The 23582-nt window shown below is 40.6% G+C and overlaps 2 protein-coding genes across 3 annotated transcripts; both read left to right on the top strand.

Moving 5' to 3' along the window:
• Positions 1-10022: 10022 nt before the first annotated feature.
• RIMOC1 (RAB7A interacting MON1-CCZ1 complex subunit 1) lies at positions 10023-13583 on the top strand. Of its 2 annotated transcripts, XM_065662409.1 has the most exons (6): positions 10023-10208; positions 10637-10737; positions 11146-11292; positions 11687-11818; positions 12028-12142; positions 13290-13583. In XM_065662409.1, exons 1-6 carry the CDS (start codon positions 10100-10102, stop codon positions 13577-13579), a joined length of 894 nt encoding a protein of 297 aa, XP_065518481.1. In that variant the 5' UTR covers positions 10023-10099; the 3' UTR covers positions 13580-13583. The 2 variants fall into 2 exon arrangements, with proteins under 2 accessions (XP_065518481.1, XP_065518482.1); XM_065662410.1 differs by lacking the exon at positions 11687-11818.
• Positions 13584-13851: 268 nt separating this feature from the next.
• Positions 13852-22170, top strand: FBXO4 (F-box protein 4). The gene is made up of 7 exons (XM_065662408.1): positions 13852-14046; positions 14144-14379; positions 15973-16193; positions 17202-17277; positions 17823-18001; positions 18944-19119; positions 20527-22170. Exons 1-7 carry the CDS (start codon positions 13861-13863, stop codon positions 20614-20616), a joined length of 1164 nt encoding a protein of 387 aa, XP_065518480.1. The 5' UTR covers positions 13852-13860; the 3' UTR covers positions 20617-22170.
• Positions 22171-23582: the final 1412 nt, after the last annotated feature.

Genomic DNA, 23582 nt, shown 5'->3' with positions numbered 1-23582 from the left:
ACCTCACAGGGCAAAACTCTGATTATCATTAACATAGTTTGCAACTCCAGCAGCTGTACACCATAAAGGAGGAATTACCTGTGACAAGAACAGGTCTTCAAAATCAGTGTGCTTGTATTTATTTTCCTATGCCTTTGAAAGTTAGGCATTTGGTTGAACTTAGGTTGAAGCGAGTTCCCTTGGCAGTTACATTCCCAGGTAGCAGATTTCCAGCAAGCCAACCAGAACACCTGAGATACTTCAGATCCCACTCCATGCTTAACATACAAGAAACATGGACTTCTTGCCCTAGCAAGGACAGTACATGCATTTGCATGGTTGAACATTCAATCGCAACACAGGAAAAGGGGCAGGAAAGCTTTTAACATACCTGAGATTCCCAGTCATGTTCATCTGAAAGACACAATTACATGAGAACAATGAAAAAAGCAGTATTGTATAGTGGGAAGAAGGGGAAAGAGAGCAGAACAGCTGTTTAAACTGGTAATCTTTCAAGAGAAACACGGTAAACTACAGCTTGACATGTCTGTCTTGCATTCTCAAGTACACACTGCATCTTATCCATCCCATGATCCTTTCAAGAATTTTGCAGTTTGGTTTTGTTTCTCAAGAGAATCCCCAGAAGAACCAGAAAAGTGTTAATGCTAGGTGCTACATAGATTGATACAATACCCCAATTAATAGATTTAATATTTCTATGATCCAAAAGATTCAACTTTAGAAAGCCTCTTACAGTAGCATAGAACTTTACTAAAAGCCACGTAAAGGTTCTCCAAGGGTACATTACAATTTCAGAAGGAAGTTAAAATCTCAGCTTACAGCACTCAGATCAGCTTGTGATCCAACTGCAGGCTAGGTCTGTGGAAAAAATGGAAGCTTTCAGTCAGATAAATGAGCCAACTTTACACATGAAACCAACACATGACTCTGGGATTAATACAGTCGCAGACGGGAACATGCAATTAGGGACATGAGTCTGGTCACTGTGACCTATTGACATTACTTCAGCATTAGCTAGAAGTCAGCCATGAATTACATACATCCTACATTACATACAGTTATCAGCTGCAGACCGGGGTGAAGACTGCTGTAAGCAAGTTCTCCCAAACCGACACGTACACCATAAATGAGATGTGGCAGACACAGGCATTCTTCTGGATAAATGCATCCACAGTGCACACCATTCTTTGATTATTAACATTGTAATAGAAAAACACAGGTTTCCTTGTTGCAAGTAAACTATTTCCTTCCAGTACAGAATATTGTACACTTTATACTTGCTTTTTGAAAAGAAACTACTTCATCTCTCCCTCAAGCATCACAAAGCAGTTCCTATCTGTCCATTCCTAATGCTCCCTTATTCAAGGGAGGTCATTTTCAGAAGACAGTGGTTCCAAAATCAGAGTTCAGTGTATGCCACTTTTAAGAACCAAAAACCAAACTGTTAAATCATTGTGTACACCCAGAACCTATTTAAATGTGAATCAGATACCATGTTGTCCTAGTTGCAGATGACTACAACGTAAGAAAGCAGCTGGTTTACATTTTGTCAGGGCACCACCCAAACTACATCCAGAGCAGAAAGCAGGTAAAACAAAGAACAGTCATGCCAGGTTAGGAAAACAAATGTATGACACACCAACAGTGTCTACGGATATTTGGCCCTCACATGTCTCCAGAATAAATATATTTCACATCTATTGACACAAAGGGAAAATTCCATTACAGATCTCCCTTATGCCCTGATTTCACATTTGGCATCAGCAGCATGAATATCAAATGCTCTGATTTGGATATATTTCAGACTGAATATATAGCCATATTTTAAGAGGACTAAATTTGATACTTCCTTATTCAATGACATGACATTATCCACTATGACACTGAGTTCTGGAAATTATTTCATAGTGCTTAATCCTATGAACATGGAGGCAATCTTTGGTAACTATCTTCCACTTTCTTAGCATTATTCTGAATAAATTCCAGTTTAGCCTTCCCTGGTAGCCACAAAGCCACACAGTGAAGGACAGAGAACATGCTGCTTCTTTTTTGAATCTGAAGAACATTTGAAAGGTAATACCATAATATTGACATCTTTCTCACAGATATTATTAGATACAATAAGCTCATGAAGTTCACATACAATAAACACCCTTGATTATTAGTTTCTGTAAATAAATACTTTTTTTTTTTCAAGAGCAGAAATATTTCATTCCAACAATACAGTGATGAAAGGCATGAGAAGGACAGAATATCCTACAACATAGTTTAATAAATTCAGATTCTCTAAAGTATTTATATAAAAAACATTTCTCATAATCCTCAGATAGCACAGTTTATGGCACAAGTCTGACATCTGAATGCAACAGTCCAGTTGTTAGTGATGCAGCTCTGACCAGCTTGAGCCACAAAACAGATTTTGAACCTCGCACCTTTTTGCTCACCAAAGCTCCTTTGTTGGTTCAAACTGAAACGAGATATACCAGAAGAAACCTTCACACTTATTTTGAGCAAACTTCTGTCATTCAATTCCACAAGACAAGCATGACTAAATGTCATTAATCCATATAAACAAGTAAAAAGAGAAAGTACCTTGGATTAATTTTTATAAACTGCTCCTTAGCCACTACAGGAACACCACAATAGCAAAGCCTCATTTCTAAGACAGCTAAATCAGCATAATGCTCACCACACACAAAAATTCTGATTAAATCCTGAATTCATACTAACACCCAAGAGAATGGAATTTGTCCCTAGTTTAGGCAGTTATGCTTTTCTGACAATATCAAAGATTGTAATTTTCTTAAACAAAAGAACGCTAACAAAACTCATTTACTTCTAATTTCTTTGCTGACAAAAAATATACCATTACTACTTAACATTTTACAAATATTCCCTAATTTAATTAATTCACCAGATATCAAATGCATTTGTGAAACTATTGCACAGCTGAATAAGCCTACCTCATCTTTCCTTAGTCAACTCACGTGTCTCAAGTTACAATTACTGTGTCAAATTCAGAAACAGTTGCCTGACACTTAAATTACCTACAAAATTTATGAGGATCACACATTAGTCATGCTTGCAAAATAAGGGCAAGAATTAATTCTGAAATCATAGTAATTCAGTGTCATTCTAAGATGCTGTACCACACACAGTATTATAATTTCTTTCAGGTTTTACAGGACTTGAAGCATGCTGCTATAAATTCATATTAGCCAAGTACATTCGTATTAATATCCATGATGTATTCCCTTTTCATTGCAAAGACACACTTTGATCACAGACTCTACAGCTGTTAGGAATCTGCTACATAAGGGATCATTTCTGACATCTTTTGAGTGTTGTTTGACCAAGTCTAATCTAATTTTTCCATCTCTGTCTTTCCATTCAATTTTCCCATTACCAAGTACTTCCACCTCCATACATAATCTTTTTTTTTTCTTTCCTTTTTTTTTCTTTCCTTTTATATTTTTATTAAACATTAAGAGTCAGTTCATAACCAAAGCAAATAGTAAGTGATCTGGTAATCATCACCAGGTTTGGTAACCTCTGGCCAGAGGACTAATCTGCTGAAAGTGTCTCTCTTGTAGTTTTCATTCTAGAGCTCAAAACCACACAGGATCAGAGGGCTGAGGGGTCCCCTCCTTGCAGTCTACATCTTCCTAACTACTGGCCACTTTCTCCCCAAGAATTACTATGGCTTCATTATCGCTGCACTTAACTACCAGAATTAAAGAAAATTTGTAAAACCTTGTCCTGGGTTCAGCAGTAGCAGTCATATTTCTCCTTCTTAGTAGCTGGTGCAGCACTGTGTTTTGACTTTCAGCCTGGGAACAGTGCTGATAGCACCGATGTTTTTAGTTGCTGCTCAGTAATGTTTACTCTGACCAAGGACTTTCTGAGAATCATGCTCTGCCAGGGAGAAGGGAAAGCCGGGACGAAGCAGAGACAGGACAGCTGACCCAAACTGACCAAAGAGGTATTTCATACCACAGCACGTCACACCCATTATATAAACTGGGGGCAGTTACCCGGAAGGGTTGGATCACTGCTCAGGTCAGGCTGGGTATTGGTCGGCGGGTGGTGAGCAGTTTGTATTCTCTTCCCTTGTTATTTCCCTTATCACTATTACTGGTGGTAGCAGTAGTGATTTGTGTTATACCTTAGTTACTGGACTGTTCTTATCTCAACCCGTGGGAGTTACATTCTTTCGATTCTCCTCCCCATCCCCCCGGGGCTGGGGGGGGAGTGGTGGTGGGGTGGAGAAAGTGGGGAGAAGGGAGTGAGTGAGCAGGCTGCGCTGCTGAGTTGCCAACTGGGCTTAAACCACGACAAACCTGCTGTGAGAAAATGGGGGAAATTACTCCCCCCAGACCCACAAAGCTGTATTACAACACTAAGGGAACCTTAGGGTAAAACACAGTTGGCATGCATGGAATCTACCCAGTGACAGTTCCCCAGGCAATCCTGCAGCCTTCCGCATCCTGAGAGAAACTGACCAGAGTGTGGAGCAGAGCAAAGGCTCCACGGCCAGGCTCTGCTGTACTCCCTGCAGGAGCGGGAACTCACGGGCACCATATACTGATAAACCACACAGCAGCTGCCAAACAAGGAAACCGGATTTGTACTTTAAAAAGCAAAGTAAGGGAATTTTACACCAATTGGTAATAAAGTGTGTGTGACCAGAGTCACTCAGCTCCATAGGCACAGAGTGAAAAACTGAAACCTGTGTTACTATGGAGAAGCCTGGACAGATGCAAGGGCCTCCCACAAGGCCAAGATGAACACTGACGAATGAAGAATTGACAGCAGGAGAGGCGGCCTTGCCCTTATGTAGATAGATTAAGAAACAGGGCTAACGAATCTCTAATTGGGAAGGACCATCCTTGAAGCCTGATACATCTTGGAAGCACATGGACATTGTCAACATATGGCTTCACAGATCAGCAAAGCTTGATCAGGGTGTCCTTTTGATGAAAATGATGTGACCTTATACAAATTAACTGACACCTTCATACATGGTGGGAGTGTTACAGTGAGTTACTAACCTGAATCACATTGTATAAATATGTGAAATTGGGAAAGTAGGGATGACTCCACCATAACTTCTGGGATCAGGCAATGGGTTGAGCCTCTCTGTCCTAGGTTTACCAGGAGCCGTTTTGCTCCTTCTTAATAGCTGGTGCAAGCTCTGTGTTTTGACTTCCAGCCTGGGCAGAGAGCTGATAACACCGATTGTTTTTAATTGTTGTTAAGTAATGTTTATTCTGGCCAAGGACTTTGTGAGTCTCATGCTCTGCTGGGAACAAGCGGAGGCCGGGAGGAAGCAGAGACAGGACACCTGACCCAAGCTAGCCAAAGAGGTATTCCATACCACAGCACGTCATGCCCAGGGAGGTAACTGGGAGTTACCTGGATGGGCACGGTCTCTCCTCGGGGGGTTTGAACTTGTTCGGCAGTGGTATCGTATTCCCTTGTTATTTTCTCTTATCAATATTATCATTGGTGGTAGCAGCAGTGATTTGTGTTATACCTTAGTTACTGGGCTGTTCTTGTCTCAGCCCGTGGGAGTTACATTCTCTTGATTCTCCTCCCTATCCCTCTGGGAGCGGGGAGGGTCGGGGGGTGGGGGGTAGCGGTGAGTGGATGAGCTGTGTGGATCGGTTTAAACCTCGACACTGTCTTCTCCCCCATAGGGATGCCTATTGGATAAGAACTTTATCTTATGTGTGCTGAATGACTAACTCACACTTGCTGTTATTAGTGATTATAGTCTGGTTGTGTATCAGTTCAAGCTTATTTTTATAGACACTACCTTAGCACTAGCAATCTCTGAACCTTACCCTGTCACAAACTTGTATTTTATATACACACTTGTATATATGTACTTGTATATATACACTTGTATTTTTATAAAAACTTGTATATATAATAAAAGACTTCAGCTGAAGTCTATTTTGTGTAAGTCTGCAGAGACCTGAACATTTGAAATACAGGATTTGACTTGGTGATGCTGTCAGTGCAGGTCCCTGAATAAGATAGTCAAATCACCCCCATATTTGGTGGGCTGTCAAGTAGGGTCCCCATAACGGACATGAACGGGTTAGTTGGGCACAAGGGTCTCATCCTTCTTGGGACACTGGCAGGCTGGTCAAAATATAATGTGACAGTGCTGGTGTGCAGGACAAATTTGGACAGGTAGGTGCAAGCACTATACAATCCTTAGGCAAAAACTATTGACCAAGTCTGAGACTAGGATTGGATCCAGCTGCAGACAGCTCTTCTGATATCTGGGGATCAGCTGGAAAGCAAGGGTCTCCCTGCTGAACTCTGTGACTCAGCAGGAGTGTCTCCCTAACATGTCTTGCCCACTGGCCTAAGGCGAACACCCATTCCGTGACACCTGCACAAGTTAAAAGTTCTTGAATAATTATAACTAATCTTGCCAATAATGGTAAAAGTGTATCAATTATTGCTGTGCAAAGCTGCTTTCTCTAGACAATTATATATTATTGATTAAAGCTAAAAACATTTTTCTAGTTTGGATAATACTAAACATAGAGGAATGACACATGTGTGTTTATGTATTGTTTCTTTACCTTACAGAAATAAAAGATGTCACAGATATCTACAGCAAGGTAGATTATGCATGTCCAAGACATTAGTTGCTCGTTCAGAGTTTTCAAATATGTAGAGATGTGAGGCTAGCCCAGTTCCATAGTTACATATATCAGGACAGTTAGTGTTTGTGGAATACTATAGGACAAAAATTACTCCAAAGTGTACAGAATCACAGAACCATACAATTGCTTGGGTTGGAAAAGACCTTTAAGATCATCAAGTCTAACCATTAACCTGGTACTACCAATTCCACAGCTAACCCAGGTCCCTAAGCACTACATCTACACATCTTTTAAATACCTTCAGGGATGGTGACTCCACCACTTCCCTGGGCAGCCTGTTCCAATGCTTGACAACCCTTTTGGTGAAGAAATATTTCCTAACATTTAACGTAAACCTCCCCCGGTGCAACTAACTTGAGGCTATTTTGTCTTGTCCTTTGTTTGTTACAATGTGTTCTCTAGCAGCATACACATTTACACACAAAGATGTCAGAAGCTCAGGGTATGTGGTTTGGAAGGAAAGAAGCAGCAAAATCTACTGTAGCAATCTACAGAAGCTATGCTACATTCACACCATATATACACACATGCACATGCACAAAGAGATATATATAAACCCAAAAATAACATGACAGCTCTGGTAATGACATATTCTTGGCTCTGAAGGAAAAATCCTGACAGCATTCCATCTTCTGTCAACCACAACTGTTTACACACCCCAACACTTTTCCTGTTGTGCTTCCACTAATTTAGAAACAAAGCCTGCCTCTGACGAGCCAACACATTCTGCCCTTCCCTATTAGTAACAATGGCCTTAAAAACACATACTGCCAGGAATTGAAAGATCATAAACCCCACATAAACCCCTTCATCTTTTTACTATCCTTTTTTTTTTTTTGACATCATTTTACTATAGTGCAATTATTCCCTAAAGTAACTCTATGCAGTGAAAGCGTTTTCTGCTTCAAAGTAATTTATGTTAAGTATCACCCAGAAAGAGTGTTTCAGAGAAATACTGGATGCAAATCTTTGTGTGACGCTCTGAGAATTTGAATTTTAAGATCTCCTAGCTCTGAAAAATTTAGTGACAGGGAGCAGACCTCAAAACAGACCATGCTCTTTCACATATCTAGCAGGGACTCATCTAAACAAGTTCTAAGTAAAAATGAAAATGTAAGGCAAATTGAGCACACTGTTCTCTCAGATACTCAGAAACCTAGTCTCTCACCAGCCCTCAGACCAAAGCACTTTGCAAGGTGTGGGGAGAAGTCTAGCATAGCAGCTCCACAAACTACAAAATGTAGCTTGGGGCCTAGTGCTGGAGGAACTACATCTTGAGGAATGATGGAGAGAGGCCACAGCAGTCAGGAGTGAGGCAGGGCCCATGTGGAGGGCTTGCTCACTGCAGTGAGGAGACAGCACCCCAGCCTGCTCAGCCCCGATGCTCTTCCACTGCTTCCTCACACATTTCATGCAAAATCAGGTTGGGGGGTGTGTGTGTAAATAAATTAATAAACAAAGAAGCAAACAAATCAACCCACTAAAAATCTTCAAGGTCCTCTTTTCCAGGGAAGTGGACATCACCCCCTTTTTAACATTTGTAGTAACTTCTATTTTACCAGCTTATATGCAGAAACACACTTCTACCATCTCAGACACTGATGAGAAATGTCAAAACCAGATTTCACTGTATATTTAAATAAAGAGTATATAACAATTTCTGTGAGAAAAAAAAAGTTATTGCACAAACATCTAGCTTTCAAAATAAATTGTAACAGTGCCTGAAGCACAGTAAGAAAAAAAGGGACCACTTCCTTAATCAAATTACTCAGCACACAAACCTTTTAGGTTTATGTTTTGCTTTCTTTCATTTTTCAAGAGACATCTTGAAAGCTGGATGACATCTCCTGCACCATTAAGGTCTGACCCACCTGCTCACTCAACTAGTTACGAAGAAAGAAACTAAAAAAGCAACATAGTACTGAAAAAGAGAAGGGCAGGCAGGACCAAGCAAGCAAAGGATCTGAAGAAAGGCTATTATTCAGTCCCAAAACTGACCATAGGGAAAGTGTTGTATTCCACTCCAGTCATGAAGCACCACCTCTTCTACTCCTAGGCATGATATGGTTAACTACCACAGTATTTTTTGTATTGGCAACACAGCTGTTCCTTACATCTGTTCCCTGTATCTGGCTACAGACTAAGCAGGAATGCATGACAATACACATCCAACCAAAATATTAAGAGATTTCTCCTAGAAATAGACGATTTCTGGAAGTAAACACAACTTTGCCTTTTACTTTTTTGTTGAATTTGATCTGTTTGGCAACTCTTCCAGAAGAGCTAACACAGCCAACAGCAAAAACATCTATGTCTGTAAGTAAACAGTTTTCCACTACCTAAAGTACTTCAGTAAAGGGCACTTTTTGCTGTCGTTTTGGGTTTTTGTTTGTTTTTAAGTAATTCAATGGGACATGGGCACAAACATAATGTACACTACGACTTGAAGAAAATTCTTTGGTCAATTATCCTTTTAAAATAATCAAGCTAACAAAATCCAGAATATTGTGAGGTGACACGTTACTCCAGTGGACACTGAGGCATTAGCTTTTTCCAGGCAGGTAAAGAGGGGGAGAAAGCTAGAGAAGCAATATGGTGAATTACAGCATTTTTGTAACTACACAACATAAAGTATTAGCTGATTTGATGAGGAAGTAGTAACAAGACTTTGTTAAAAATAGAAGGAAAACTTACAAATTTCCTCTCATTGTATGGAATCTATTTAAGCACTTCTCAAGTTCATTAAGTGTTCTATTTAAAGGTGGACAAAACATTGGAGCAAAACTCTCCAATATCTCTAACCAAAGCTATACAGTTTCAAGATTATTTAAGTGTACTTTCACAGCTGTACCTCTACGTGTTAAGTAATTCAATACTAAAATATAAGTTAGAACCACCAATGTATTTATCAGCAGAAAATACGAGTTTGGTCTCAAAAGAACGCCGCTGCCTTTTGTTCACTTATGGGCAAGCCCTATCTCACAGTGAAGCTGTGCAGCATCCTTCTGGGGGCAACATATGGACACGCCACGTGCTTCCGGGGGCCCCAAAACACATCTGCACTAGCCATATATACCTCTTGTAAGAGACAGCTTTAAACCCCACATAAAGCTAATCCCGAAGTCCCGCCTCCAGGCCTGCCCTCCTCCCACTACCTCGCCCTGGAGGCCCGGCGAGGCCTATTAGCCTTCACCGCCGCTGCGGAAGGCTCAGCCGGCACGAACGGGGAGCGAGCTCCACGAGCCTTCGCCCGCTCCCATCCCGCCCTGCCGGGGCAGGCGCCGCTCACTACCGGTGAAGTGCGAACGCCCGGCGACCCCGGCCACAGCGCGGCTGCGCCTGCGTGCCCCTCCCCGTCCCAGCGGCACCCGCCGCGGCAGGCGCGCCCTCCCTCCCGGTGCCGACCGGCGGCGATGGGGGAGCCGGGTGGCGCGGGGGCCCGGGGTGCGGTGTCCGCGCTGCGGCCCCGGGTGGCAGCTCTGGGCCGGCGGCTGGCGGCGTCCGGGGGAGCGGGCAGCGACGGTGAGAGGCCGCAAGAGAACGGGGACGGGGTTGGGCCCTGCCCGGCCTGGAGGGCAGCTCCGCCTTCTGCTGCCGCCGCGCTGCACCGCGTCGCGGCCCGGGCGCGGGGCCCGCGCTGAGAGAACGGCTGAGGGCTCCGCGCCTCCCTGCTGCAGACGGCCTGAAGTGTGCGAGTTGTGCCTGTAAATGCACGACTTCTTTGGGAGCGGAGTGTGTAGAACTGGTTTTGAAGCATCAGACCACGGCCATGAATGCCCTTAAGCAGTGAAGGGTGTAGTCTGACAGGACAGCGGGCCTGTTGGAATGCTGTATTCAGCTGCTCTTGTGGATAGTGCAAGGGAGGATAAAGCCACGTGAAATGAAACGGGAGAGTAAGCAAGGCTCTGAGTGCTTTCCAGCGCTAAGGAAGCATTGTGTTCTTCCTTCAGATACCTTCTTAGCAAAGGGCTCTGCTACTCTGGATAAATTGAAGGACTTCCGTAACGAAGGGAAAGAACATCCTTCCACGCTTTTGCAGCTCTATACACAGGTAGTATGTGTAAGACCTTCAGAGCTCCCTTTCAAGAAAGTCTGCTATGTAGGGTGTGAGAGAGGGTTGGGTGTAGGCGAAAGGGTATACCAGAAGGAGATCTCTATAACTTGGTGTCTGCAATGCACATCCATGAAGCGCAGGACTGCATTTGTTTCAGTAAGAGGGTAACTTAAGAGTTGGTAATAATCGTGCTGGTACTGAAGGACAGAAAGGGGCTTGAGTTTACATTCACTGTCAACATTCTTAAAATACTTCTAACTTCCAGTGTTTGTAACCTAAATGTGAAAAAATACCTTAAAATCATAAAATTCTATAAACTGTATTGAGCTTCTATGTTACCGCACACTACTATCTGATTATTTTCCTGGTAGCTTTTCTACATTGTTTATCTTCTTGTTTTCATAGGCTGTCTTAGACATTACATATTTTGAGGAGAACCAGCTTGTGGATGAAGATTTTCCAGAAGAATCCTCCTTGCAGAAAGTGAAAGAACTTACTTGTATTCTTTCAGAGCCAGAAGTCCTAGTGAGGGAATGCAGCATAAATGAAGAAGTGAGTACTGACGTTATTCAGCCAGAGAATTAGCTATTGCAGTATTATGAAATAAAAAATATCTGAAATGGGAGGGCAGTATTTGTGGTTTTGATGGGCAGTATTTAAGATCTTTTGAAAAATTTTCAAGTCTTATTTGTATTAAAATTCCTGAAAATATTTTTTTTCAAACAACTTGTTGCATGCTCGCATTTTTTTCTTGCTAGTATTTCAAGATTCTGTGTGCTTTTGGCAGTTGAAATCCAAACTATTAAGCTTGTGTCTGTGACTGTTGCTGTCAAGTACAGCCTGTGAAGTTAGAGGCTTAATATAATGCTATTTGCATGTGTAAGTATGTATATAAGTAGTTCAGGTGTTTTTCGGGGTTAGCCCAGTTTGTTGGATTTTATTTCAGCCAGTGAACATCCTTGGTGCAGAGTTGTTAGAATGTCTTTACTGGAGAAAAGGAGCCCTGCTTTACATGTATTGTCATACAGCAAAAGAAAGGAGTGAATGGCTACGAGAAAACATTGCCATATTTAAGAAGGTAAAGGAGATTGAAAAGTTCTATGAGCATGTGAATACAGTTTTAAAATTTGACTATTTGCTTTGAAAATACAGCTTCCTTTCTCCATCCTTTCCCCCTTTCCTTCCCCTTTAAGTAGTGTTTTGGGAAATTCATAGCAAGAAATGTTTCTGGCTGTCATTAAACTAATTAGAACTTAGTTTTTGCCTTTTTGTTTTAATTGTACATAGTGTCTTAATGATGGAGTTCATTACCTGATGAAGATGCTTAGCTTTAGATGCCCTCTTCAGCTAAATGAAGATGTCTCACTTCAAGATAAAGACTCAGCTAGATTACTCAGTGAAGGTAAAAAAAAACCCGGAACAACTCCAAAAACCCCATGACCCCAAGCTCCTCTTACTAATTGCTCCACTTTATGAAATGCTTTGTTGCACATTTTTGTTGTTTGACTTCATTTGTGTGTGAAAACTTGTCACGTTTTAAAACAAAACAGATGAAACTGATAAGCTGGCAGCAGTGCTTTGTCCCGACCTCTCCCTTTTCTTTTTGACTCACAGAATTTAGGAGGTGGCAGTGCTCATTTTCTCTGTGTTTTTGAGTGCACTGGAGGAAGGCAATCTGAGGCAACGAATGTTTTGTGCACAGCATGAGTGTTTTACAGCCATCCAGTTAACTCACAAATGTTGAAAGCACGATCATGACAGCAGATGGTGCTGCGTGTTCTCATATGGGCCTTCCTGTTTACATATAGGGGAACACAGACACAAGCACTGAATTACTGACTTCACACAGGTGTATGTACAGAGCTGGTTAGATTTGGCAAACTAGGGCGGTGCAGGAGGAGGGGATTTGTAGGGCTGGCGCTGAGGACATGGTGCCCTCATTATACACGCTCAAAACTCGCTGTATTCTATCTATGGGTGTTGGACCACCTTCTTGCTTAATTTCATCTGAAAGTGGCATTGTGCCATTTAAGCTCCACAGCAGAGTCAAGTTCAGTAACTGATTTGTAGATTTATTTAAGATTTGATTTTTTTTTCTTTTTTTTCAATGACCATGGACTCACATGTCTGTTACAATATTCGAACTGCTGATGATCAAACAGCATCATCTTTTAGGCTTAAATTGGGGGAGGCAAAGAAGTATTCTAAAATAAATATGCGTAATCATGTCTGTGCTAAATGGATTGTAAAGAAATACTGAATTTTTCTAAGATAAATAGGCAAACACAATTATCAAAACAACATGTATGGCAGTCTTAAAAGACTTTAGCAGTATGGAGGGACAAAATGGATAAATGATCAAGGACTTGATCCAGGTTCTCTTCTGGGCAGTGTCAGTCATCCCATGGTTAAAATTTGGGGGGTTTTGGTGTACCTCATTAACAGGCTTATGCTACCTATTTGGATTTTTTTTTTCAGTGTTACTGAAAAAAGTTAAGCTGTGTACTTACTTAGAACAATAAAGTCCTTGATCTAAATTGCTTTTGCAGGTGTATTTAGTGACACTCACTTACTGGCAATGATGTACGGTGGAGAAATGTGCTACTGGGGACTGCAGCACTGTGGAGAAGGGAAGCAGGAAAGCCTTGAGACAACAGATCCTGTCTCTAACAGTGACCTGGGTTGCAGATCAAAGAGTGTGTGGCTGGATTTCCGAGAAACGGGCAAAAACATGTTAGAGAAATATGTGGCTGCATGCGAGGGACCTTTAAAAGGCCAAGGGTGGAACACAGCAGCTGCAAAACAAATGTTGTGTTACCTCATGAAACCCTGCAACTGAAACAGGCTGCGCTGGAAAAAATCTTACGTCTAAAGAGCTCGCTTAGAGAGCACGCTGCTTCAGTATCTGACCATCCTTCTTATCAAAACCTACACTGTTCTTACGTTAAAAACGGGCATTCAGAGAACTTCCGGAATACAGGTCCGTAACAACTATTCCTGAAGCATAAACCACAAACGACTGCAGTGAGCTGGCACACACGGAGGACCGCCTGTCTCTCCGCCCCAGCGCCGGCGCGATAGCTCCGAGGGGCGGTGGCAGAGGCAGTGGGGCTCGGGGCGATGGCGGCTGGTGGAGCGGAGGAGTGGGGCGGGTTGGAGTCCTCCGTGCGGGGTCGTCTCCGTATTCTTAGGGAACGATGGAGGCGAGTGACCCGAGAAGGCAGTGCTACCGCCGCATTCTCGGGTCTTTCGCCTCCTTCGTTTCCGGAGGAGGCGGAGAAGGTGAGCGCCTTGCAGACACTGCCGGTGAGTGAGGCCCGGTCAGGGGCAGGGAGGGAAAGCCTGTTGGATCTTCACTGTTCCGGTCGCGGGTTGTTAAACCGCTGCTCTCGACGGTTTTCAGATCGACGTGCAGCTGAACATCATGTCCTATCTCTCGCCCCAAGACTTGTGCCATTTGGGAAGCACGAGTTGTTACTGGAGGGCTGCTGTGCAAGATCCGTTGTTATGGAGGTATTTTCTCCTGAGGGATCTCCCTTTCTGGACATCTGTTGATTGGAAATCACTCCCAGATGTCGAGGTTTTTAATAAAGCCTTTTCAGAGGTCAGCGATAATGCACTGTATGATTACATGGCAGTGTAAGTATCTTCATATTCTCTTGCACAACTTACTACAGCAGTTATAGTCAGCCCAGAGGCATGTTTCATATTTACAGCAGTAACACTGCTCTAAGCGACTGCTTACATTTTTGATGGGTCTCAAATCCACTATTTTGGAAATACAGTTGCCTGGTTTTGTTCGACAGTCTTTTTGTTTGGAACAAAGAATGTAAAATGTTGAAACAGTCAAAGCTAACATTACAAAAAAAAAAAAAAAAGCCCTCTGTAAACTGCATGTTTATTATGCCACAGAAATACAGTCCTCTCAGAATCTGTGTGTACTGTTAGTCTTGCTAAAGATGTGTTCTTCACTCTCAGTACAATGACATGATTTCTTACTTTAATAAAAGTACTAAGGAGTCCTTAAACTACAGCAAGTGGAATGAATTTTTTTATTCTATTTTTTTATCTTACCTGGGGGGAGGGGGCAAAAAAAGGAGGGTTTCTTTGAGTGTGTACAGAATAACAAGTAGTAGTGCTTCTCAATAGCTGTAAGACAGACTGTGGTTTCAGCTAGTATAGTTGAAAAGTGTAATAACACTAATAATGTGTTTGGGTGACTGAGAAGATCTCTTAAATAGATTAGTTTTTGTGGTGGTTGTTTTGTTGTTTTGTTTTTCTCAATTGTTTTGATTTTGATTTCATTAAGCTGTTGCTTCAGGATAAGTGCCCTAACCTCTGCAGTCTCTGTGCTCTTCATCTGTATGTTACAGATGGGGGAGAAACACACCCAGAATTTGAAGTGCAAAATATCTACTGATGTTGAACATTGGTTTTAAATCTCTTTAGGCCCCAATACTGTTCAGCTGAATCACATATTGGGAACCACCTACCACTGGTTCCCATTGTGTCTCTGTGCACTTAATGGTTTTGCTGAGGTCAACTGAAGCATCTCAGTTTGGGTGCAGGGGAGCACATGTTTAAGGTTTCCTAGAACAGGTTTGTCCAGCAGCAGCCTGCTGTGACCACAGAAGCAGAAACTGAAGCTGCTCCTCTAGGATGTCTGCCACTTGTATGGCTGTTACTTCTTCCCTTTGATTACCAAAGCCTTTCCATGCCTTCCAGTTTCTGCATCAAATGAGCACATCATAAGCTTGCAGACAATACCTGTCTCACAACGTGTGTTCTCTGTGCCTACAGGGGAAATGGTCATTTTTAGGTGGTGTCACCTGTTTCATGGTTAATATGTTCAAAACCAGTCTAATTGAGGTTTGAAATGCACTCAGAAGTCTCATACATTTTATACTGTATGTGACTCACCAGCTTGGATGTTATTTTACCAATTGTGTTCAGTGAAGGTGGGGAATTTGTAACTTTATTTTATTTTGTATTTTAAAGTAAATTAAAAGATCCATAGACATAAGTGCACTAAATAAGAAGTCAATATTTGGACTTCAGAAGGACTGATGCCTTTCCTGCTTGAAACCATCAGTTTGGAACTTCCATCGTTTTTGGCGTGTGCTTGAGTTGTGACAAAGCATGAGAAGTGTGGGACCTGAATCAATTTAAGTTGTTTGGTTAATATCTCTTTTGTATTTGTGTTTAATTTCTAGTTACGTCTATTTTACACAGATACAAAAAAAGCTGCCCCCAGAGCAGAAGAAGTTTGAAATCAAGCCGTCCCCGGTATGGGGCTGTCACTTCCTTTTTGCAATCACTGGTCACTCAGGCAGAACCTCGTTTTGCTATGTTTGGGCCAGGTTTGGAAGAGCTGGATGACTCTTTAGTACAAAAGATGATGACATGCCCAGAAATTCTGCTCCTGGCTGGCCTACCTCAAAGGCAAATTCATGGTAATGCTGGTTTTGTTTTCAGCTTTTTTATGTTATAAAGAGATACAGCAAAAAAAACTTTGGGGAGAAATGGAGAAAAAGGATGCTTTATTCTTTGCTTGAAACTTGTAATAATAGTAGAAAATATAATGGTGGAAAAATAATCTGTCTTTGTATTGCTTTGGATAATTGCAGTAAACATTTGAAATAGAATTATAGCTTCAGTGAATTTATGATTAAATTTGGACAATGGCAGAGGATTCATTTTGCTCCTTGTAGTTCTATTTTCTGAATTCCATGTTATACCTGCTTTTGTAATAGATAAATGCAGACAGAACTTTATTTACACACTGCCTGCATTAAGTGGCTAAAACCCACACTTTTGTTTTTATAAAGGAAGTCAAGACCGATCCTTTATATGATTCAGTATTTTGGTGTCAAATGGTGAAAATTTAGTTTAGAAGAGTTACAGGAGGAAGGAAGGATTTTTTTTCAATGTTTAAAAAGGTAGGCTTGAATATCTGTAATTTTACTTCAGTCCAAATGAGAGAAAACAATTTCTTAATTTTAACTAGTGTTTCTTTCGGGCACAGGAGAATTTTAATAAATACACTACATGTAGAAAGTGTGAAAATACTATTTTAATGGCATTACCTTTTTTCTCTCTCATACCCTTTTCAATACAGTTCGTAGTAAATAGACTAGAGCCTTTCATATCCCTATTTCAGCTGAAGAACACGAGTCTGGCTCCTCTGTGACTTAGGTTTCAAGGTTCAGTCTAAGTATCAGAAATACAGAAATTCCTCCTTCTGATGTTTTAATACCATTTAATTGATTTTAGTTAAATTGTCATATCAATTAGAGCATGTATAAAATTTAATTGTAAAATAGAAAATATTCTACCCTTAACAGCAACACCATAGGCTTGGATGAACCCATTTTATAACATCACTGAAATTTTCAGCCTACCACTTAGTTGAATTCAGTAACCAAATGGTTTTAACCTCATATAATCATTTTTCCCCATAGGAATTGGATCAGGAGTCAGTTTTCAGCTTAATAACAATCAAAAGTTCAATATTCTGACATTGTATTCAACCACCAGGTAAGATATGGTCACCACCAGGTAAGATATGGTCTCCACCAAAAAAAAAAAAAAAAGATAAAGTACAATTTCTAGGTTAGTTTATACTTTTCCTCATATTTTTATCATGTGATTTTTATGTGTGCGTTCACACGCATGGCTGTCTCTTACAATCTGAAGCTTCAATGCATATCTTCACTTTTTCCAGCTGTTAAATTTTCATGTGCGCATAATAAATGTCCATGAAAACTTTTTTCCAAACCTTACACACAGTAAACTGCTATGACAAATACATGACAGGTGCTTCTGTCTCACTTGATGCATTGATTGAGTCCCTTTTGCAACACTGTGTAAACTCATCCTGGGAAGTAGTTTCATATGTGTCTTTCAGATTGCTAACCATCTGCATAGGTGCACTCGAAATAATGTAAGGATGGGAGTGGGTGGGGAGAAAGAAAACTGTTTTGCTGGCTCAGGCTGTTTTCTTTCCCTCTCCTGTGCTGCCAGGACTCACAAAATGCAGTTTTTGCGTTCTCAAATAACCCGACTACTGAAATATCTTTCAGTGTGGAAAGGAGGAGAGCAAAAGCAGAGCAAGCTGTTGCTGTGAATAAGATGTTCTACCAAGAGAACAGCATCATAGGGAACCAGCAAGCTGTGCACTACAGTGTAATAGCTCAAGTGAAAAAGGTGTGCGAAGTAGTGGATGGATTCATTTACGTTGCTAATGCAGAAGCTCATAAAAGTAAGGGATTTCTCTTTATCTATTCATATTTTGCAAATGATTGGAACATCATAAAAGATGCAAAGAATGTGCAATACATCAAAATCCATGTTCTGATTATTTAAAAATTTCTTCATTAATTAGCTTCACTAATGCTGTTTCCTCATGGGTTATGCCGTAAAAGAGGTTCCCTATCTGAGATACTCTCCCTCATTTTCCTTTGAGGAGTTATGGCACGTTTTCTTGTGACAGATACTGATAAGGTTGCTCTATCTAAGCTATGGGTGGAAAATGATCTAGAGTAAAAAAAAAACAGGCAGAACTAACAAAATAGCAAAACCAAAAAACCCCCCAAAACCAAAAAACCCTAGGCATGGCTAGGAGAAGCAGCCTGAAATGGATTGGTGTTGGCATAATAGCCTTAATAGCCTCAAAATAGAACCTTCACCAGTAAAACTGCAGTAAAGATGCAGTTAGTCCAAATCAGGGTAGTCCTATAAGAGGCTAAGCCAAATACCTGTTCTGTTAATTGTCTTTATGTCCATAAACTTTAAATGGAGAGAAGGGGATTGCTCAGAAGAGAGTGAAAAAGAGTGAAGGAATATACTAATCAGAAAAGTATGGTCAGTGGGAAAGGGCTGCTGACTTTGCAGTGTGTGAGTATTAGTGGCTTATTGCAGTTTTGATCTCTTTGAGGTACTTGAAAAACACTCAGATGCTGAGGACGGGAATAGGCTGCCTGTAGAATCTGTGGAGATCTTTTAATAACATCTAAGTGTGACATGATCCATCTGTGTGATGACATGAATGTGGATGATCCACCCTTGTGACAAGGAAGGTCATGTCCCTTCCAGCCCTCTTCTTTCCTCACCTATAAAATTGTAAATTCTTGTAAAGTAAAAAAGATAATTCCTTGCGATTTGCATGTATTTAATGCTCTTGTATTTAAAAATTGTTTCTTAGAGCATGATCGTCAAGAGGAACTGGCTCGCATTTTGGCAATGATTGATCCAGCCCTCGGGCCTGCAAACAGACCTCTACTGGTTTTGTCTAGTGTCTCTCACACTGATGTGAAAAGAATTCCGTGTGTTTACATGGCACATCAGTTGCAACTAAATCTGCTGCATCAGCCCTGGATGGTACCTGCTTTTAAACCTTTTATTATCTTTTTTTCCCCATATCTCTGTGGCTTAAATTTAATTTAGTCTCGTATTTCTGAACTGTACCTGCCTAAGCAAGTGTGCAGCTTTCAAAACTAGTACATGAGGTCTCCACTGAAGTGAAGAATTTCGTTTCTGTGGTCCTCTAGGACGAAGCATTAGCCTGGTTGAACATAGGGGAGCTAAGTGGCTTGCCCACTTACACACAAGAAAGTTAAGATGGACTCAGAATGTAAGGAAGGACAAAATGCTGTCCATGAAGAGACTAAAAGGAAGCTTCAGTTAATTTAAATATGAATTTTCTGAGTCATGATCCAAGGTCTTGGACACATGATAGATTTTTCTGCCATTTTCAGGGCACAGTTAATTGTCACTTGCTTGATGAGTTTTTGACAGATCAGTTTTTACCTAGCATGTGAGGCCCTGAACCTGTTCCTTTATGCTTGTCAAGCATAGTATATATCAGTATGTCTCAGCCACACATAATTTCTTTTGTGTGGTGTTGTGTAGCTGAAGAGTAATACTTAATAAACCCCCCCAAAATTCTGATTTAATTCCTTTGATTTCATAAGGAACATTTTTACGGGGTTTTTAAAAAACATACCTCTTTACACTGCGTTACAAAATATGAGAAGAATGTGCATTGAATTGTAAAGCTAGCAGCTTTTTTGCTTTAAGAATTACGAGAAGAATTATCAAGTAGATTCTCATTCATAATGTTCCAGTATAATGTTGCAGAATAGCTGATTGAATGAATAAAATTCATCTTGATACAAAGAATGAAAGGCTTGCCTAATGGATCTTACAATTAATTTTGTAGAGTAGTATCTTCTTTTTGTACCTATTCTTAAGAAACCTCTTTTGTCTAAGGGACCTTTAAACCAGTGATAAAAATTTAGACTTGGTATGAGTATTTCTCACTTTAAAGATAGATGGAGTGATGCTAAAATGTTGTATCTTGTTACATGTAATCTCTCTAGTCTGAGAGAGCTGGGGCTCTTTAGCCTGGAGGAGAGAGGTCTGAGAGACGATCTTACAAAGGCATGCAAATATCCTAAGGGTGGGCATGGAGAGGACAGGGGCAGGCTCTTTTCAGTGTTGCCCAGGGATAAGAAAAGGGTCAATAGGCACAAACTGAAAACACAGGAAGTTCCACCTGAACATGAGGAAGGACTTCACTGTGAGAGTGATCGCACTGGAATGGGCTACCCAGAGAGGTTGTGGAGTCTCCTCTGGAGATACTCAGAACCCCCCTGCATACAATCCTGTGCAGCCTGCTCTACATGAAGCTGCTTTAGCAAGAGGGTTGGACTAGGTGTGGTCACTTCCAACCCCCACCATTCTGTAATTCTGCAGTCTCCACTACAGCTTTTTTTATCTTCACAGGTGCAGGACACTGTAGCTGCAACTTTAGCTGGATTGCTAAATGGAATTGAGTGGCTTCTGGAAGAGGCAAATTGTAAAAATGCACAGTAATGGAACTGTGCATTGTTTTACTACGTAGAGGCTTTGTGTCCTGACAGAGCACTGTCGGAGATTTTAAAGAAAAACCTGCATGTATTTCTCTGCATGTACTTTTAATAATGTTCTTCCAACTGTAGTCCTGAATTAGAAGTAGGATTACCTGGATTCCAGCAGCTGATGCAGAAGTTATTTGGGGACACTCTGGGTGTTCTGTTCTTTTTCTTTCTTTCAAGATGGAGCGTTTAAGATTCAATCTCAGTATATCTGATAATCTAATCTCTTCTGTAAGTATACCTAACACTGTGGCACACATTGCTCATTTAGTAAATACTTCTGGTGGATATCTTGACAGTGACGGTTCCCAACCAACGAAGATGTACTGTATGTTGTATGGTGATAGGTTGACAGAAAGATACTATCTCTGTAAAGAGAGTAAATTCCCATATTTTTTCCAGAAACAATATTAAGACAAGAAATAGCACCTACACAATAAGTTATTCCAGACCAAAATTCTTAGAAGTAAACAAACAAGGTACCATATATGAGTTTTTTCTTGTTTGTGATCTTATTTAATAACCAACTACAAAAGACTTCAACTGATCTTCTGTTTTCTGTTGCAGTGAAATTATTACTTTGAACCTTTAATGTCATGAGAAAATGTTGAACAGAATTGTTAGTACTTCAGGGCTTTTGTTGAACACACAGGACCTATCAGTTATTCGAATAGTTGTGGCTTGAAATTTTCTACGCGGTTACAAGTATTTTTATAAAAAGGATGACAACATTTTAGAGCTGGAATTGCATTTTCTATGTTAATGTCATTTGGGATAGTTCTAGTCTTCGCCTTTTTTAATATTTTTTTGATTTTTTGCCTATGCATTTATTTGTTCTCATTTTCTGGGTGTTTTTTTTTTTTTGTTTTTTTGTTGTTGTTTTCTCATCTCTCTCTCTCCATGGAAATACAAAAGTCTTACAGTTTTGTCTTGGGCCTAAATATATGGTTGTATTCAGCTGTAACTGCCCTCAGTCTGGTTTATGTGTGATGCACAACACAGCTATGTCAGAAACATTCCATTTAAGACATTTGAGAAATTTTCGATTTTTTTTTAATAAAAAAAGACACAGGAACTGTGTATTTTTTTTTTATTATTTTTTTTATTTCCATCTTTGCACAACTCAGCTTTCTAGATAATTTTGTATGTTTTCTAACCAGGACATAAGGGAGTTTCAAGGGAAGATCCATGGGAAGCTATAATATGGTAATTCTGTGTTTTATCCTTGGTTGGTTTGGTTTGGTTTTGGGGATTTGATTTTAGTAGGGTATGTATGCTTTGCCCTTTAAAATAGAGAAGACACAAAAGTTTGTAAGTATCTGGGAGAAAATTCCACACTTTGTGGCTGGCTGTATGTGATTTTTTCTGCTAGTCATCATAATTCTGTAATGATCTGTCCGTAGGGCGTTGAAACCAGCAACCAGTTGCAATGATAACTGCAACAAATACATTTTTTAATGCAAAACCTTTCTTCTGTTTTCTTCATAAGGAATAAATTAATTTTCAAAGAACAGTATTTCTAGTCTTTCTCAGTGTGTTAAGCCCCCACATAGCTGCATACACACATGTGCACACTCACAATGTCTGCAGTTATGCTGTCATAACAGGTAACATTATCATTGTCATCATTAGTTGTTAATGAGCAATGCTATTGTGTTTTCTGATTAACATATAGTAATTCACTGTAATTTTAAATGGTGAAGATAATGTAGGGATTTTCATTTTTCTTAATCTAAAGAACATCAGTTTTATTAGCTTAAAGATAGGTGACTTAAAGAATTAAGAATTGCAAGTTTTAAGGATGCAACCTAGGAAACAAGCTGAGGAAATCCTAGGTGCAGAGCTGATAGTGCTCCAGCTTCTTAGGAATTGCAGAGCTGATGGGGTAGTTTGTGTGACTGAGTACTGTGGTGGATCAGTGCAGACGAGGTAGATGAGTGTGTGTGCTGTGCAAATGACCAGCTTACATGCACAGAGGTATGCTGTGGAAGAGGCAACCAGCCTGTTAAGTATTCATGTGTCAGATAGCTGCAGAAATGGATGCACTGCAGATTTCACCTAGAACTACTTCTTAGATTTCACCTGAAAGCCTTCCTACTATTTAAATTCCCAAGTCTGCTAGTTCAGAACTGCAAGTCAATTACGCATGCTGCTTAAATTTTTATGAATTCAAAATTAGTTTGATATGAAATTAGAACATTACTAAAATGTATTTTTAAACACGTGTGTGTGTATATATATATATATATATAAGAATAGATTTGGGTTTGTATTTATCACAGTAAAGGCAACTGTGATGCATTTGTTTGTAATGAAACTGTGGGGGGGAGGGGGGTGGCTGGAATCAGGATCTGGAGCCCAGAAATCTTCATGTGATGGAGGATTCTAATGGTATTATAAAGAAAATCATTTTCCTGCCCACAGGATGTTTATCTAAACAGCATTCACAAAATAAAAGCAAAACATGAAAATGACAATACCTGTGATTTATAAAACTCAATTACTGAGGCTTCACCTGAGCAGCTTTCCCAAAAAGAAAGGGGCTGTGGGGGTGCTAATTTTCAAGTCTTTGCAACTTCGAATAACCGAAGTGCCTGCTGTCATCTCAAAGGCAGTACGTGAGGGTACCTACCCAGCTCACAGGTCAGAAGCAGCAGCACACTGACAGTGTTCCCAAAACTTGCGAGGTTTCTCGCCGTTTCTTCTAATGGAGTGGACCTTCGGGTCCAACTGGGAGCGGCAGTTGGGTCTCCGTGCTCCCCTACAGCTTCAGGGGGGAGTTATGTCCCACTCCCACTGGATGGCGCTGCTGATCCACATCAGCCTCTGACGCTTTTCAAGCAGCATCCCTACACCACCCTGTGCCAAAACTGCTTGATCAATTTATCCCTTCTCAGATACGGCAGACGCAGCTGCAGCTGCAGA

The sequence above is a fragment of the Lathamus discolor genome, chromosome Z, assembly GCF_037157495.1.
Source record: "Lathamus discolor isolate bLatDis1 chromosome Z, bLatDis1.hap1, whole genome shotgun sequence".
In the NCBI taxonomy this organism is placed as follows: domain Eukaryota; kingdom Metazoa; phylum Chordata; class Aves; order Psittaciformes; family Psittacidae; genus Lathamus; species Lathamus discolor.
Note: the sequence above shows the minus strand (reverse complement) of the source record. Positions and strands in the feature narration are given on the sequence as shown.